Source organism: Tyto alba, unplaced genomic scaffold (genome assembly GCF_018691265.1).
Source record: "Tyto alba isolate M040663 unplaced genomic scaffold, T.alba_DEE_v4.0 Super-Scaffold_45, whole genome shotgun sequence".
NCBI classification, from domain to species: domain Eukaryota; kingdom Metazoa; phylum Chordata; class Aves; order Strigiformes; family Tytonidae; genus Tyto; species Tyto alba.
In genome coordinates, this window is record NW_024881321.1 from 41555974 (window position 1) to 41573183 (window position 17210).

General features: G+C 42.4%; 1 protein-coding gene across 1 annotated transcript; it reads right to left on the reverse strand.

Moving 5' to 3' along the window:
- Positions 1-2337: 2337 nt before the first annotated feature.
- CNOT11 (CCR4-NOT transcription complex subunit 11) lies at positions 2338-16182 on the reverse strand. The gene is made up of 7 exons (XM_032997098.2): positions 15661-16182; positions 14741-14905; positions 10308-10460; positions 9528-9730; positions 8578-8780; positions 5613-5709; positions 2338-2702 (listed from the first exon to the last, which is right to left on the reverse strand). Exons 1-7 carry the CDS (start codon positions 16091-16093, stop codon positions 2505-2507), a joined length of 1452 nt encoding a protein of 483 aa, XP_032852989.2. The 5' UTR covers positions 16094-16182; the 3' UTR covers positions 2338-2504.
- Between the last annotated feature and the right edge of the window lie 1028 nt (positions 16183-17210).

A 17210-nucleotide genomic window follows, 5' to 3' on the forward strand; every position in this document is an offset into this window, starting at 1 on the left:
CACAAACCTTAACTTCATGCTGAGTAGCTGAGTGAGATCCTTTCAGCATGTTGGGGAGTTCTCCCCCCCTAGTTGCTGCGTGGGTGGAATGGGTTAACCTTGGCTGGCTGCTGGATGCCCACTCGGCTGCTCTCACTCTTCCCCTCTGTACTGAGGGGGGAAAATAACATGGAAAAACTCATGGGTCAAGATAAGAAACAGTTACCATCCCCACCACACCAGACTTGATGAAGATTGAAATGAATTTATTACCATTTAAAAACAGTAGAAGAGTGAGATTAAAATTAAAATGACCTTTTTTCCTAGGCTCAACTTAAATCCTTTATTCCTGACTCTTCTATCTCTCCCTTCCCCTGGAGTGGTGGCAGGGGAAGGCAGGCTCTGGTCAATCCATAACTTTTGGTGTCTGCTGTTTTGTCCTCACCCTTTTCCCCTGCTCTACCATGAGCTCCTTCCCAGGGGCTGCAGTTCTTCAAGAACTGCTCCAATGTGGATCCTCTCCCTGGGCTAGAGACTGGTCTGGGCTTATCCGGACGTGCCCCTGGCCTGGCCGGGGGCTCAGCTCTGCCCCCGTGTAGTGGCTGGCTCTGGCACAGGGCAGCCCTGGCCCCTCCTCACAAAGGCCACCCTCTAGCCCCCTCCTACTCCCACCACCTGGCCCCGTACAGATTTGGGAAAGGCTGCCTCGTCTTCCCTCCCTCCCTCCCACCAAGCAGACAAGGCAGAGGCTGACAGCAAATCCAGTAAAAAGTTTGAATGTTTTCATCAAGGCACAGGGCTCTGAAATGAATATATTACAGAAATCCCCTATGATAAAATCATAAAACTGTTTCTTGGTACCTGCTTGTTTTTATAGTTGGAGGACAAATCCAGGGATTGGGGATTTATGTCTGTCGGAACTCAACCAAATACTCTAAAGAGGCAGAACACCTAGGCTTTTGCTATAGTACCATAGTAGGACCCTACTTTTTTTTTGGCAAGGCTTAAATTCTTCTAAAGTAATTCCGTAATCATAAGGTAGATTACTCCTGCTTCAAGGCATTGGTAACAATTTTCCTAGGGAGCCTATTTGTCATAAACTATAGTACTAAGTTCCAAACAAAAGACTACAATCTCTATAATGTGTTTTTAACCATGTTTTTTGGAGAGGAGTGCTAGCACATAGAAGACAGTCAAATTGTACTTCAACTTTAGTAGAGGTAAAGCATTAAGGTACAAGTTTAGGGCACAAGCTAGGTTAACATTGCTGCTAACAATGGCTTACAGAAAGTGTCTAGGATTGGAACAGACCTTAAGTAAATGTTACTTTATTCGGCCTAATAGAGCTTAACTCTGGGAAGCTATACACATCTAACCCCTAATGACTAGAGAACACTTCTCACAGGACTTCCTACCGAAACATTGTGCTGCATCTGAGTGATGGGATCTTCAATCCAAGCAATTTAGCAATTTAAGTTACTTAGAGGAAGCCAAAAGACAGTCTTGACCTTGCATTATTGATCTTGCACTCCTTGAGAAGCAGATGCAGATTTAAAAACAGCTTTCATTTATCAAGTAGCATTAAATTAAAACTAGCTAGCTTTTCAAGTTGTTTTCCTTTTCAGTCTCAGAGCTTAAATAACAGCAGCTATTCTACTATCAGCTTAAAATAATACTTCAGGCAGACTCCTTCCCCAGTTACCCCAACACCTGGCATCTAACACCTGAGTGGTACTCTGACTATATGCTTTAGAAGGAAGAGGCAATATTTTAGTTTTGGTAGCCACAGAGCAACTGCCTCTGCACGTTTTGAAGTGAGAAGAGGCTCATGACTTGGATTTTTATGGAAGGAATGGGACCATCTTTCCTCAGTGAACCGTTCAGATGAGAATGAAATGAATGAAATAGGTGTGGTACTTCAACTAGTGCTGGATGAAGCCAGTATTTAGGAAAGATTCAGTGACCTCGAAAAGAGAATAGCACTCAGCCTACAGCACCCAACACTTCATTTCTGCCATGTAAACGTGAGCCTTGGGTTTTTTCTAGACATCCAGACAGACTTTCCCTTACTCACCAAAACCAGCATGCATAGTTAGAACTTGTATCCCCCTTCTAGCAAGTCTTACACAGTGAAGAAAGGGCAAAGAGGAACTGAAGTTGACTAGTTATTCACAAACTGTTTCACACACAGAGACAGCACCAGATTAATATTTGAATGTGCTGTGAAATCGCAACTATCACATTCTCTCTGGAATTAAGAGCCTGCAGTTCACGGTATGCATGACGTACAGAGTTTAACCCACAGTCAGAAACAGTGTGAGTGTAAGGCCTAGCACATTTCACAAACTCAAGCAAGTGTATCAGAAAAAGCATTATTTATTGTTTAAATGCATAAAATGCTATTTATAATGTATTACATCATTAATCCAGTGATTTCAGTTTAAAATATACAATTAATTGGCATAGAACTCTGGCAGGGTTGTTGTGGTGGTGATTTTTTTTTTTCTGCCGGTGACACAGTGGTTTTATTTTGATGTTTTTGTCTCTGATGGATTTTCCCCAGTGTCTAGTGTCTTCAGCAATCTGAAAAGGCCAGCTGCTTCTCGTATCCGACTGAACTCAATACAGAATGCTTGCACTTCTATAAACAAGTCCTGTACATTAATAATTTTGTTTCTGATTAAAGACTGAAGAAAGACACAAACAAGACGTACCAGGCGGTTCTGAAACAGAAGACATACGGTTTCATAATCCAAATAGATGTTTGCAAGCAAATCAGTTAAAGAACTGTTGGCTCAGCAGTACAACCAAGGCATTTCAGGAGCAATTTACCTTCAGCAGTAATCTTGTTCCCAAGCTCTGTGTGTGCTGCCCCTGCTCTTCCATCTCCCATACCACTGTATTTAAAAAACGGACTCCTCTGCTTTACAGTAACGTACTTCTGGATACAGGAGCTTTCTCAAGGTTAATCCCATGCACAAATGAAGCATCAGATCTACCTGTGCACTGTACTTAATTTCTTTATTATGTAATCTCTGAATAGTCAGAGTGAAGGGATCATAGCTTAAGATGATGTCGTCTCTGGGGTCTTGCTCAGTCTTATTTTCTACAGTAACATCATAAAGAAAAACAAACAACCTTCACATCTCAAAATTCCCCAGTCACCACGTGATAAAGGCACTCCAGATGGGAAGTGAGAGCAGCAGAGCTTACCCCAACCTTGCTTGGTGGGAAGTGCTCTGTCGCCGAATTAGCACATGACCATCTTACTTTATCTTAAAAGGAAAGACAGTACCAGGGACAGCTAATCCAAGAACATGCCTCAGAGCTCATGGCTCAATTTCCCACCTGATCCAGTGCAAAGATGGAATCTCAGAAGTATTCCTCCTTCCTAAGGGCTGCTTAGGTAACGCCTTGAAAGAGCAGGCTGGGAGCTGCAAAGTGGCAACCTAGGAACTGGCACCTACACAGATCCACTCACTAACCGTCTGCTTTGAACAGGGCACCTTTCTCCTCAAGGACAAAAGCAGATCTTTATCCTTAAATTGAGCTCCTACTTCACACAGTGAGAAAGAGTTGAACCCAAAGTTTTATCTAAAAGCAACCATATACATGAATGCTGCTTATCAGACAGAACTGAGGGGATTAAGCGTCTGAAATATTTCAGATTATTTGACACTGAAAATAAGATATCAACTCTTTTTACAGGAACTGAGCTTACTACTACAAAATTTGTGACCTACACCAAGAGAATTCAGAAACTGAACAAGTTATTTCCTTCTCTGCAACACAAATTAGTTACAAGAGTAACTTTAATAACTGAGGAACATAAAACCCAGAACAGAAGTACGAATGCAAGATATTGCCTGACTCCCCATCTCTGCGGATCGCACCTCTTCCCCTCCCAAGAGGGGTGGTTTTGTACCACGCTTTTCAAACAAAACATCTTGTGTCTCAGTTGCTGTGAGGCCTCATACGCAGTATTAACAAGCGTTAGCTCTCACAAGCTTTGCAGGCTACTTTGTGGTCAGTATACGTGTTCCTTGGCCCCCTGTCCAGGTTTTGGCCCGTGTCCCTGAAGCACAGCTGCTCCGTGCTCTCGGCAGCCCCTCTGAGCACTGGGTCCAACCCTCTGGGCATACTCGCAGCTGCAGCCCAGGTCTGCTGCTGTTTTCCTGTTTCTGCTACCAGATGTATGGGCACAGCTAGTCTGCGGGTCACAGATGAAGCCGCCACCCCAGCCGATCCGGCGGAGTGTGAGAGCAGAGAAGCACCAGCAGCCACCGCCAGATAACAAATGGAAGGGTACTGAGAACAAGACAGGTTTTTGTTGCTGTCTAAAACCACACCGCACTCCTATCCCGTGTACTGCATGCAATTGTAATCTCTGCAGTTTAGGGATATAATAGAGCCAGAGAAGGCACTAAAGGAAGACACCAAAAAAAGCTTAAGAAAAAGGAACAGCTGCCTTGTTGCAAGAGACTAAAGAGGTTGCAGTCCTTCAGTAGTGAGAGGAAAAATCTGAAGCAGGACTTAACCAAGGTTCACAAAGCCTTGGGGAAACAGAACACAGAACTGTTTTTCCCCAATGACATATCCAAGAAAACAAATTCTGCTGGGCAGCTAGAGAAACCAGACCAGTTTAGGATAGAAAGGAGTACCCCACCCAGCCTGTAGCCAACCTTGAGTGCCCAAGGTGTGGAAACCTCCCCAGGCAGTAAAGAGCCTTGAAGTGACTACAACTTGCATGCTGGTACTGAGGACATCTGACAGGCTTGGGAAGTGGAGAGAATGGTGTTAGGAAGACAGAAAACACAAGGGGTTTAGGTCAGTGAGGAGATCTGCAAGCTGTTGTAGGACACGATTGACAGGCAAGACTTCCAAGTGAGTTTTGTAACATCACCTCAAACGTCTGGAAGTAGTGGGCACACTTGTACAGAAAAGAAACTTGAAGCTTAAAGCTAAGCAGAAGGCAAACAACTAATATTGGGGTTGAAGAAAAGGCACGCTTGAGTGACAGATAAACCTTCTGTATATAAGGACCCGAGTCACATAAAACTGCAGTTTTGCCAGGGACAAGTTTATTATGCCTACAGAAAAACTGGGGACAGTAATTACATGTGAAGTCTTGTGAAAAGGTGAAGAAACATCTATTAAACACTATAAGGAACTGCAGAGTGTGTTAGAAAAAAAATGTGTCTTTGAAATAAAGAAGCAGTAAGACAGAATAACTTCATGCTATTGGTCTTATAAAATCTCAGCATATATTACACAGAGCAAGACACGGGGCCCTTTTTCCTAACTGCGCTGGGTTTGCAGAAGGGAGGGGTGGGGGGAGGTGTTTCTGGATGTGGTGGCACTTCTCACTGTCCCACCTTCTCCGTTAAGTGTTGGTTTTGTTAGTGTTTGAATTAAAGTGATGTGTTGTTTTTTCCTTCCCCTAACAAGTCTGTCTTTTACCTGTGATTGTGATGGGTGAGTCACCCCTCCCTGTCCTTGTGTCGATTCCTTAGCCTCTTGCTTTATTTTCTCCTTCCCATTCCTGAGGGGAAGGGGCAAGTGAAGGGCTGTGTGGTGCTCACTTGCCCTCTGGGCTCAAACCACTACACAAACCAATTTACTGAAGTACTCACCTGCATATATTTGTCTTTAATCTGTTCACAGGTGGAGATACAATTGGAGATATAAAGATGAATAAATTCAGGTGGAAGATCAACTGCAGTAGTAAGCCTGTTGAAATTAAAAATATCCAGTGGTTTATGAAGTGGTTTATAAATCTAGTGCTTCCATTTCAAAACAGATGAGTTAGACATGTGAGATTTGTTTATTCCCAGTCATGTCAAACAGAGCTGATTTCTGACAGCTTCCACAGACCTATTTCTGATCATTTCAATTTCTTCATTAAGAGTCCAAAACTTTTTTTAAAAACTCAGACACAGTACAAAGTCAAATTAGATTGGTTTCTAGTATATTTGACACACCTGCAAATATTTGCTATATATTACATAAGTGAGTCAATGATACTAGTTTCCAATTTATGATGAAGCCGCCCCCCAAGCCATCAGAGTACCAAGATTCTTCTGCAATAAGCACTGCAATACAATTTTGCTTATTCGTATTTTAATTTCAGGTACTGAATCTAGATGCTGAACTCCTTAAGTATGCAACCAGAATACCTCCTTTGTTATGGCAAAAGATCAGTTTCCTTAGTTCCTTCAGATCCAAATTTTAGTCCTAGGAACTGAAACAATATGAATATCTACAGCTCAATTAAGAAAGACCCTGACTAGCGGAAAATGTTAACTAGAGATTAACGGTGTACAATAATTTCAGAAGAATTGGAGAACTATTGCATCAAAGAATGGTATCAGTGTATTTTTAAGGGTTAACAGCAAAGCTCACCTATTTGTGGTTTAACAATACTGACTACTAAAGTATTTGAGCTGCCACTGTTTCTTAATTGAAAAGCAATTCTCTTAAGGTAACACACAGTAAATGCAGAACTGCCATAAAGTTACAACAGATTCTGACCAAAGTAACTCTAATCAGTCCTATCTCCAGTAGGGAAAGGAGGGGGGAGGGAAAACTGCATGTTTTAGATATTTCGGTTTCAAGTTTTTGTCTTATTTCACTTAAAAATCAGCGTCTCCCTGTTTGCACTGACAATCATTTTGCAGTTGGAGAAAAGTTGTTCTTATGGTAGGGACACTGTGGGATAACCAGTGTGCCCAACTGATGGTGTAGCTGTCCTGGACAGGAATAAAAGCTCTTTTCTTACCACTATTTCTCTGTGATCATTAGCCCAACTTCAGGGCAGTAACTGCTGTCAGTCTGCACCAGTAGGGAGGGATTTATTCCAGAAATGTTTGTTTCCTCAAATGATATTTAAGGTGCAATTCAGTTCTTCTGCAGAGACTGAACTAGGCTGATTTGGTAGTTCCCATTCAGTAATTGCCAAGAAATGGAAGACAGTGGGAGAGATGTACTCTCGTAGTTTGTGGGGATTAGCTGTCTGAGAAGTTTTCCCACTGAAGGGGCTAGCATCCTGTTAAGAAAATGGGTTGTACCTATATGCAGAAGTTATTCCCGATGAAGACAGGGCACGAACACAAAGCAGGACAGCTAGTTAACAATACCACCTTTTGTTCCCTTAAGCCACACCAAGAATGCAAGTTGCGTTTAAGCAGATTAGTTGTGCGGCATTAACTTTTTGTGGCAGATTCTCACAATAACTGCCCTTTGTCCCACTGTACTCTTCTATCTTCCACCCAAGCATACCTCAAGAAGGATCAAAATTAACATTTCCAGGTGTTCTAATAAAACACAACTGATACCTCAGTTGAAAGAGAAGACAGAAGATAGAGATGAAGCTAATTTTTAGATACAAGGGAGTGGCAGTCACTACAGTGACAAAACCATACACATTCAGTAACCGGTCATTTTGCAAGTGAGTAACTGCACTTGCAGCTTCCTGCGACACAGGACATATACTTGCTAGAAAAATTTATATATTAACCAGGAACCTGATGTCTGAATAAAAGTTTAGACATATTATAGATTGCAGTGACAGACTCCCTTAAGTGATAACCATTTTAAATACTGTTTTGAGCTGAACCTATCAAACAGTTTGATGAAATGATTTTCTAGTAATTATTAACTCCAGCTGAAGTTATCCACAACACAGTATGTACTTCCCCATTCTTTTCCAAGTAAAAACACTTTGCTAATATTAAAGAGTAACAGTGTTTTCTTTGAATAAGTCTCTCCATTCTTGGAGCAGGGACTGAAAGATTAACGAGCATAGCACCTGTTCAAGAAATGTGCTTTTTACCATACCTAATACAGTAAAATATGGCCTGTTATACATAATTAACATAGAACTATTAATTTTAATCAAAATGAAATAGTTATTGTATAAAATGATAAATAATTAAAGTGTAATACATATGCCTCTAGCATCACATCTTTCTGCCGGGAAATTGTGGGGTTTTTTTTCCTGTTAAGTTGCAGTTCTGTTACTGCTAATAGGAAGCTGTTAACATTACAGTAATATTTTAAAATAGCACTGCTGTAAAAAGGAACTTAAGAATTGGCAGCGTTCTCTGAACTTAGCACTGAAGATGTTCAAGAGGTTCAATTCTTTATTACCAATCCACAGCTAACTTTACAAACTTAGTCCGAACTAAAATGAGAGTTTTCTTCTTTAGCTACAGGCACCACCAGTAAAGAACTACACAAAAAGCAAGTAAAGCCTTTATGAAAGAAACAGGATTTAGACAGTCCGGTAGTCACAGAAAGCAACAAATCCACAGCACTCTCCTTCTCTGCAGGATTAATCAGAGCACGCTAAATCTTATTATTAAAAAAGTATTAAAAACCCAAAACAACACAAACAGCATAGAGAAATTGAAAAGGGGACGATAGTTTGATACTGTTTTCCTTCACTGTAATCTGACTAGTCATTTCTTCAATTCCTGTTACTTTTGTTAGTCTTTGGAATGCATCCAAATAGAGGCCCGGGGCCAGCCTCACTATCACTTAATAACTGTTCAGTTATTTATTTTAAGGAAACTTTCGTAGATTTGAGATAGTACTCACCGATTTACAACTTCCATTGAATGTAAGGACATGTCCATGTTGACCAAGACAGAAAAATACTCCGTTATTTGACTAGACTGCATCAGTTTCAGCAACATTTCTATAGCTACTAAAGGATTGTTTTCAACCAGGTCTGGCAATTTGGCAGGAGTGAGACCAATATGGTAAACAAGCTTGGGGTCCTTTTCCAGTTCTCCAAGGAGCTGTAAAGGGGGGGAAAAAAAATCATAATTGTTTTTTCCCTTAACTATTCACATTACTGCTTGAAGAAACTGCTGTAATACATCTAAGCTACAGGAGAACGATAACCCTTTAGATTTAGGCATCTCTATTGAAAGACACTGGAGGTATACGTTAAAATCTGTATGTAAAGGTAACTGTGCCCATAAAACCTTTAATAAAGCATTTAGTAGTCTTCCATCAGTGGGGTGGCAAGAAAGGGAGAAAAAAAAACAAACATGGAAAGTTTAAGCTGCCCTTAGTTTCCTATCCAGCAGAAAGACGCCTCAATTTTGAGTTCAATGTCAGAAAAAGTTCTGCAAATAAAGGATATTTTATAGTGCTAGCATAAAGATTATTAAAAAATCCCACTGCAATCAGCAGGAGTAATACTAGCAAATTGAGGAAAAAAAAAAAGTAAGTGCTGGCATTTCTGAAATAATTACTTATAAAAAGCTTCTACATAAGTATGGATAATATTGCTGTAAGATTTTTCTATGCAGAAAAATACTGGTGCCACTTTATTGATCAACTGTAACTATGCCAAGTTGAACTATGAAGTTTAAAGATTTCTTCCTTACTCATATAAACCCACGTCAAAACTCTTGGGCTTTTACAATTTAAACTCCTTGCAGCTTCCAGAATCCGAACAGATCAATTAAAGCGATCCAAGTTTTCTAAAAGACATGAGTTAAAAAATCATTTTAGACAGAAAAGCACGTGATACTTACCTGTGTTTGCTGTGGTGAAGTCAAGGGGCTTTTAAAAGCTTTTGCCATGATTCTTTTTATCTCAACTCCAGTGCTGTTCTTAACACACATTGACTTATCCCACTGAATCGTGTGATCTGGCTCTATTGGATTTAACCATGCCAATTCATCCTCACATATATGGAGTGGAGGTGGTGGCCGAATAAACTCTGGTCGAAAGTGACCTAAAATGGTAACGACGTGAAACGTATTTTAAGCTCCAGGTATTCACTTTTACATCAGTACAAAAAGAAGCCCCCGAAGCCCGCATTTCTTTAAGATACCATAAGACTGAGAACAGCATTATGAACTTATATGCCTCCTAGAAAAACATTTATTTCTGATATTTAGCGATGCTGTCACATCAGCCTGTTTTGCCTGTTGATTCAGATCACTAAGTTACTGATTCTGTGGTCTTTTTTTCCTTCCACAGTAACTGCTTCCTTGGACGACGTTCACAGTCAGTGCAAATCTCCGTGCAGGGAGCTAAGATCTGAGGGGCCTCCGAGCCAGTGTTTTAGCCAACAGATGACACCGGTAACAGCTTGAAGACAGGCTTCACATTTTTGAAAAGTCTGGAAATGTGATCATTATGGAGTCTGATCTGGAGACAGCCTGACACGGTTTTGCACTGTTTCATTCATCTTCATTCCCACTTCATACCATGAAAATACTTCTGAATTACATTACGTTTCATCTGGAGAAGTGTAATAACATAGCATGTCATGAGTTACAGAAACAAAGATGTGAAAATGCACATACTTTCTATAGGAGGTTTTGGTCCACTCACTAGGGCTTCCGTGATCTGGGAGGCAACGGAGCTGTCAAAACCAGAGTTGGAAGAATCTGGGTCAGGATCACTGAGAATGCTGGGGAAGCTGGCCTTGCTCTGTGTTGGCAACTCAGACTGACGTTCTGAAAGAAGGCCAGTCCATCATATTAAAGCAGAAAATTGAAACAGAGATGCCTGGAATACTAAAATTAGTGAGAAACAAACAGCTTTAGAGAAGAAACAGCTTTAAAAAAAAAAAAACAGATAACATCCGCATGAAATACAGTACTGTGTCAGGCAGCTAGTACTCAGAGTGCTGGCTGACGGGCAAGGGACAGGTATGCAGCAAGGATAAAGAAGAAATAGAAATGAATCTGAAACGTAGTCTTGGCTTTAGAAAAGGTAAGTAACTGATGCAATCTGTGTCTAAAAGCACATTAATAGGTTCCCATGGTACTCCTGAAACAGTTCACATGCTATATCTGCTTTTGCAATCACTTCTCAGAGCAGGGAAGTGAAAAATCTACACAGACAGATTTACAGACTCTGCAACGATAACGGTCATACTAGACCTGAAGTCAGCTATTCAAATTTATCCAACACACTTCGGTGCAATTATGTAAGCTGCTTTTGCATTCTCTGTCAAGCTACACTAAGTGCTCGTGTGGGAAAAGATGGAGTTTAATTGTTATGAGATTTTACACACATCATCATTAAAGCAAACCCGAGGAGCAGAAAGGAGCTCTTCAAAGAGCAAATTACAGCACTTAAACAACTTACATAAAAATAATATTAATGTTAGCATATACAGCTGAAGACTTGCAGAAACTGGCCAAATAGAATCTATGGGGCTCCGTGCTTGCACTGTCATATTTTTAGGTGTTGTTCTTTCACAATATACCACTCTTCTGTATCTGAAGACTTAATGGCTGGTCTATATTCTGTGTACTATTTTGAGAGATCACGTTTTCCATTGCTTTGGCAAAAAAATCCCTAACAGACAAAAACCAGAAAAAGACCACTACAGAACACCACCTGATACTTCTTCACCTTGCCCACCCCCTCTTAACAGAGAACATTAAGAAACAGATTAAGCCTCAAGTAATCTGAAGTCCAAAATTGTTGGCACCACACACAGAATCCCTTGAAAAAGTTCCCCATGAAACTAAACAGCACTTTTCCTGACTAATTAACTGTAGTGCTGTCAGATTTAGTGTACTGTTCCTATCAGTTCTACACAAAATGTGCTTGCTCCTTTTTGTGCAAGCACACTGACCCTTTCCAGTTTCCCGGGCATACGAACTATTTCATAGGACTCTAAATACACAAGAGACACTGAAACTGTGAGTGACAAAAGGATAATCAAAACAAAGCAATACCCATTGCTAATTCATTTTTTGGCTTTCTGTCCTACTTTATCTAATTATTTCAAATCATGCAAACATTTGAATAAATGTTCACTGAAACAGCAAAAACAGGGTATATTTTTCTGTTAAATGCAACAACTAGCATGCTTCTCAGTTATTTTCAAAGTAACAGTTTTAAAGTCAAAGTCCAAACGAGCTGGTTTATAAAACACGTCTTCTACTTTACAAACTGTTTCTAACTCCATTTTGTGATCACTTTCATTTAGCCACTGAACAGAAGGGTTGATTTAATAAATGAAGTTCTATGGAGGAAAAAAAAAAAAGGTATTGGATATCTTTTTTCAGTCTTTTCATTTTCATTTATAGTCTAGAACTTAAATCCATCAGTCGGTAAAAGTAAGGGACAGATTTGTTTGTATCCTCATAATTTCAAATTATTAATGATGCTTAATTAGAAATATACAAGTTTAAGATACAGTCCTTCAATTCACTGATTTCAGAAGCCTGCACAAGCCCTTAAATATATGCATTGAAGCTCAAAAGCTCACCCTCGCTGCTTCAAGAACTAGGGCTGGATCGACAGTTTCACGCAAGCAGAGGCCAGAATTAGAACATGGGGATTTAACAGGAAAGAACATAGCATCTTGAATTAAGACATTTAAATTTCAAAAAAGTAATCTGAAAATCACATACATTCCCTTATGGAGCTACTTTTTTTTAGTTTTTACAGGTAGAAAGAAACTGATTCTCAAAGGAAGGTCTACAACGCGTTATGAACTTAACTTTAATGCAGGTCAATTACTATTAAATCACATAAGAGTGAGCAGACAAAACCATGAGAAGCACTTTGCCAGAAGACCCATCCCTGCAACTAGAGAAAAATGACATTTTTGATATGGTAACAACACACCAGATCAACAAAACCAAGTTCTAGGGAGAGACCAAGGCTTGAATTAACTTTCTGTAGCCCAAAGGGAGAAGAGAACAAGGCAAATTTTAACACCCATTCCCAAAATGCTCTATTCCAACTTTCTACTTTTTTGGGGGGTGGGGGATGGGGGTGGGGGGTGGTGTTTAGGGAGAATGAGACACCATAAGAATAAAAAAGAAAACCAAAACTAGAAGTACCATGCAGCTGCAAGTGAATTGTCACAATAAGCTCAGAAGACAAGCCAAGTATTTTTTTCCTCCCTTTACAAAAAAAAGAGGATTGAGATAGATATGCTGATTGAAAAAATATAATGCTTTCTAAATTATTTAAGTTGATTAAAGCAAGCTAAAATTATCCTGCTCTAAATAGCCCCCGAATTCATCTCAGGTACCACAGTTTTGAAGGTCCACCAAGTCCTACAGCTGTGATGTTCTGCGCAATGTGGGTGTAAATGCAACGCTGCAAACATCGTATCTAAGCACCATCATCATGCATCACCTCCATCCTGCATATTGAATCATTAAGAGAAATATACTGAAGACTTTTGAAAAATTCACAGACCTTCCAAAATACAACAGACCGTCAAGAAGCATCACAATATTATAACGAGCAAAAAATTTATTTTCTAAGAAAACTTTGAGAAAGCAGACATTTATTCTCAGGAGCTACAGCAAGAAGTCTGAGAAAGAGAGCATAAAGCTTTTTCAGATGCAGCTTGTTCCGTTATGTAACTTCTGCAACTGCTCAAAAGCAATTAATTACGCATGTTTACTAGATTACGTAAATAATGATACAAGCACATCTTCCAGGGCTTAATTTCACAAAGCATCATTAATGACTTTGTACTGTACTTTAAGCCATCACTACCTTCTATTTTAAAAAAAGGACAAATTAAAATGCATGGCCTAGAGTACCCATCCACACAACTAGTTCTGAGGTTCTTTACATGTTTCATTTTTAATCAGAATTAACTGTTCAGAAAGCAAACAGCGTGCCAAGGGGAAAACAAATAAAAGCCAATTTAAAAACTCCAGGCTTCTTTAAGGCATCACATGTGCCTTATGCTAAAAATCACAAGTTACCTGAAGTTACACAAAATCTAAATTTACTAAAGTATTCCAGAAAACAGGATGAGACAGGATGAACAGAAGAAGAACCAGAAGGGTTTGTCTCATACCTAATGGTATGTTAGGGTGTTCACTTTGCATTTTCAAAAGATCCCAGAGTCTGGAAATATTAGTTAAGAAGGACATTAGAGGGTATTTGTACACTGTGAACAAGTGACAGTACACCACAGCAGAACAAGTCAATGTCAGACTCTACAGAAAAAACGATGATACAAAGATACAACTGCAGGATGCAGAAAGCCTAGTTAGTGCCTGACTGCAGAGAAATAAACCAAATTGCAAAGATACAGAAGAGGGATGATCGCTCAATTTTCAAGCAAGTGGGCCCATTTGCACGTACCTAGGAAAGAAACCCTATTTTTTCATGTTCAAACTGGCTCCTAGTTCCCAACAATATTTTCTATTTCAGATTAGCTCCAGAAGTGACTTATCAGTCAAGGTGATCACAACACTCATGTTCCTGCTCCTTTTCTCCTCTCAAAGGATAAGCATCACATTGCTTTTCTTTTCAATATAGTAGACCACCTTTCCACTCCTGAGCTAACACTGGAAGATCTGCCTTTATTTTATAAAGATGTAACTGTAACAGCCAATTTGCCAGGTACAGTTGAAGTACCAGTATGTGACAGCATGACAGTTATGCTTGTTCTCTCATACTAGAACTACTACAAAGAGTGAAAAATAAAAAAAAAAAATCACCTCCAACCCCCCACCACAAAGCATTAGATTAAAATCTTCCTATACTTGCAAAATGTTCTCATGTTTAAGGCAGTGATATATATGCTTAAAAATCTGATTGTTAAGTAGCATAAAACAGTTAAAATGTAATCTCTGCTTGAAGTTTCTTTACATGCTTAAACACAGGCTTGAAGACCCTAAAGCCCAGCTCAACCTTTTTGATATTTAGGATAGACAAGAGTGTTTCTCAGGTAACTCACAGCCACATTACAAGTAGCATTTCCATTCATAAGTGAACCACAGCCACAAATCTTCCTTACCTGCTAATGCCAGCTGAAGCCCACTTATATCTACTGACTGGGCCATGTTCCCCACGTCCATTGAAGCAATCTGCCGAGGAGTTTTCTTGAACAGTTCTCTAGGGGGTGCCAACATCAGTTGAGAAAGAAAGAACTTTTCTGGAGGAGTTATGGGAGGCAAGAAGCCTGTGGAGACACAGCAGAAAACAATCTCTGATTTCTAAGGCAGGAGCATTAATAGTTTCCATATGCTCCACGCAGAACAAGCAAAACTGTAACACAAGCTGCTGTTATGTTACAGTTACAGCAAGATCAGCACAGCTGAAAACTCTGAGTACATACAAAACTGTTACCTACTCAGCTCCTAAACTGATGTGAGATCTGGGAAGGTTGGACTAGATGAGGTCTTTAAAGGTCCCTTCCAATCCATTGTGTGAAAATACAGTGTTATGCTCATCGGTAGCATGCATCTTGACATGCCAAGTCAGTCACAGGGGTTTCTTTACACGCTTTCCAGTTTAGACAACTAGTGAGCAATTATCTATTTGCTCCAGACATTGCAGTTCATACTGTAAGTTACTAAGTAATTTTTTTAGAGATGGATTACCCCGTCACTGTCACGCCTGTATTTACTGAGGTGGGGAAAAGCGTTTCATTCTCACGTTTGGGTTTTTGTTGTTTGTTTTTTTGGTTTTTTTTTTTTTTTTTAAGAGATTTGCTTCACAGCTTTAAAGCTGTCAAAAGCCTCCCATTACCTCCAGGTTATTATCAGGGCTTCCTCCCCGAAACCCCGTGTTGCGGCCCCACCGACACCGAGCCACCCAAATCTCCCACCGCTTTTCTCCAAGCGCGGAAAGCCCGCTCGGTCCGTGTGTCTGTCCGTGTCCGTGTCCGTGTCCGTCCGTCCCCCCCCGTCCCCCCCCCCGGGCGGCGGGGCGCACCTGAGAGCGGCGTGCGTTCTGCCTCGTCGCCGCCGCGCTCGGGCGCGGGGTTGAGGAGGTGGGCGAAGACGGCGGCGAAGGGGTTGGCGGCGAGGGGCTCGGTGCGGTACATCTCCCAGAGGAGGTAGAGGGCGGTGAGGCGCTGCGCCGGGCTGGGCAGCAGGTCGGGCTGCTGCAGCAGGAGGACGAGGACGGAGCCCAGGCGGAAGTGCTCGGCCTTGCCGAAGTAGTGGTGGAAGGCGCTGGAGAGGCCCTCGAAGGTGCTGCCGCCCGCCTCCTCCGACACGATGCTCAGCAGGCTCGACAGCTCCTTCGGCGACAGGCTCATCCTGCCGCCCGCCCCGCCGCCGCCGCCGCCGCCGCCCGCCGCCTCGCCTGCCTCCGCTCCCACCTGCGTGCCGGCCGCCGGGCTCCCCCTGCCGCCGCCGGGCATCCGCCCAACCGCCACCGCCGCCCCGGCCCCGGTGCTCCCCGCCGCCGAAACGCCGAACGCCCGCTGTCGCGCCCACCCCGCTTTACGGCCCGGCCGTAAGGCGGAACGGGGCGGGCCAGCTCGATTGGCCGCGCGACGGGGGAAGGGGGCAGGGGGGAGAGGGGACCGGGAAGAGCGGATCACGCCCCCGTCTTGGCGAGACAGGATTGGCCGCAGCCGCCCGCCGGGGGCGGGGCTGGGGGGAGGCGGGGGAGCGGATTGGCTGCCGCCGCGCGGTTCGGCGTGCCGCCGCGGGGCCGGCAGGGGGCGCCCGGGTAAGCGCAGCTCCCCCGCTGTGGTGTGGGGGGGCCCGCGGGCGGCGGCCGGGAGGGAGAGGGGGCTCGGGGGTTCGGCCCTGCCTTGGGGAGCTGGAAAGACCAGGTTCCCTCTCGGAGGAAGCGAAGGGGCTGAAGTGGAGCCCCGCCTGCCCCTGGAAGTCGGGGGTGGAAGAACACCCCTGTTAAGCGTGATGAGCTGTTTCACCTGCTTATCTTGAGGAAGGGTGTCCTGAGGGACAGCGGCTTCCAGGCGCATCAGGCATAGCCTGAGGAAGTGCTGAGGGCACGGCCTGGAGGAAGAGCTTTCTGTGGTACGTGCTGAGAGGAGAAGGGCTTGGAAAGGCCTGAGAGCAGATGCTGTTTCTGCTGTCTGACGCTTCAAATAATAGTACTCCTCCTAAGTCACCCTGCCCAGAAGACTTTGGCTTTTTAGTTAGTCATACTGGTGTAAGAGATGGGATTTGGTTTCTAAAAGATTATAAATTGAAAGCGAGTGTTCTGCATATAGACCAAGTAATAGATGTGTTCCTTAATTCACGTGATTGATGGGAAAGAAACCAAAATCTGAGAGGTGTAAAGGCTTCACGTACATGTACAGATGTAAAAAAATGATGACTTTGGGAAAAAAACAGGGTCTGGAGTGATGCAAGGCACGATCTCAAAGTCTTGTTGATAGAGCAGCTATTCACCAGCTGACTGGATCACAGTGAGAGGTCTTCTTGCAGGATACGCAGCTAGAATAGTAAAGCAGATGGAAGGCCACACTAGTGAACTTCCTGCAGTGGCCAGCGGATTAGAGG

Excerpts from the sequence above, each read along its gene's own strand:
- CNOT11 (XM_032997098.2), bottom strand. The coding sequence starts at position 16,093 with ATGCCCGGCGGCGGCAGGGGGAGCCCGGCGGCCGGCACGCAGGTGGGA. Across the intron at positions 5,710-8,577 it reads TCAATGGAAGTTGTAAATCG|GCTTACTACTGCAGTTGATC; the intron begins GTGAGTACTATC and ends TAATTTCAACAG. Across the intron at positions 2,703-5,612 it reads TTAAAGACAAATATATGCAG|AACCGCCTGGTACGTCTTGT; the intron begins GTGAGTACTTCA and ends CTTCTGTTTCAG.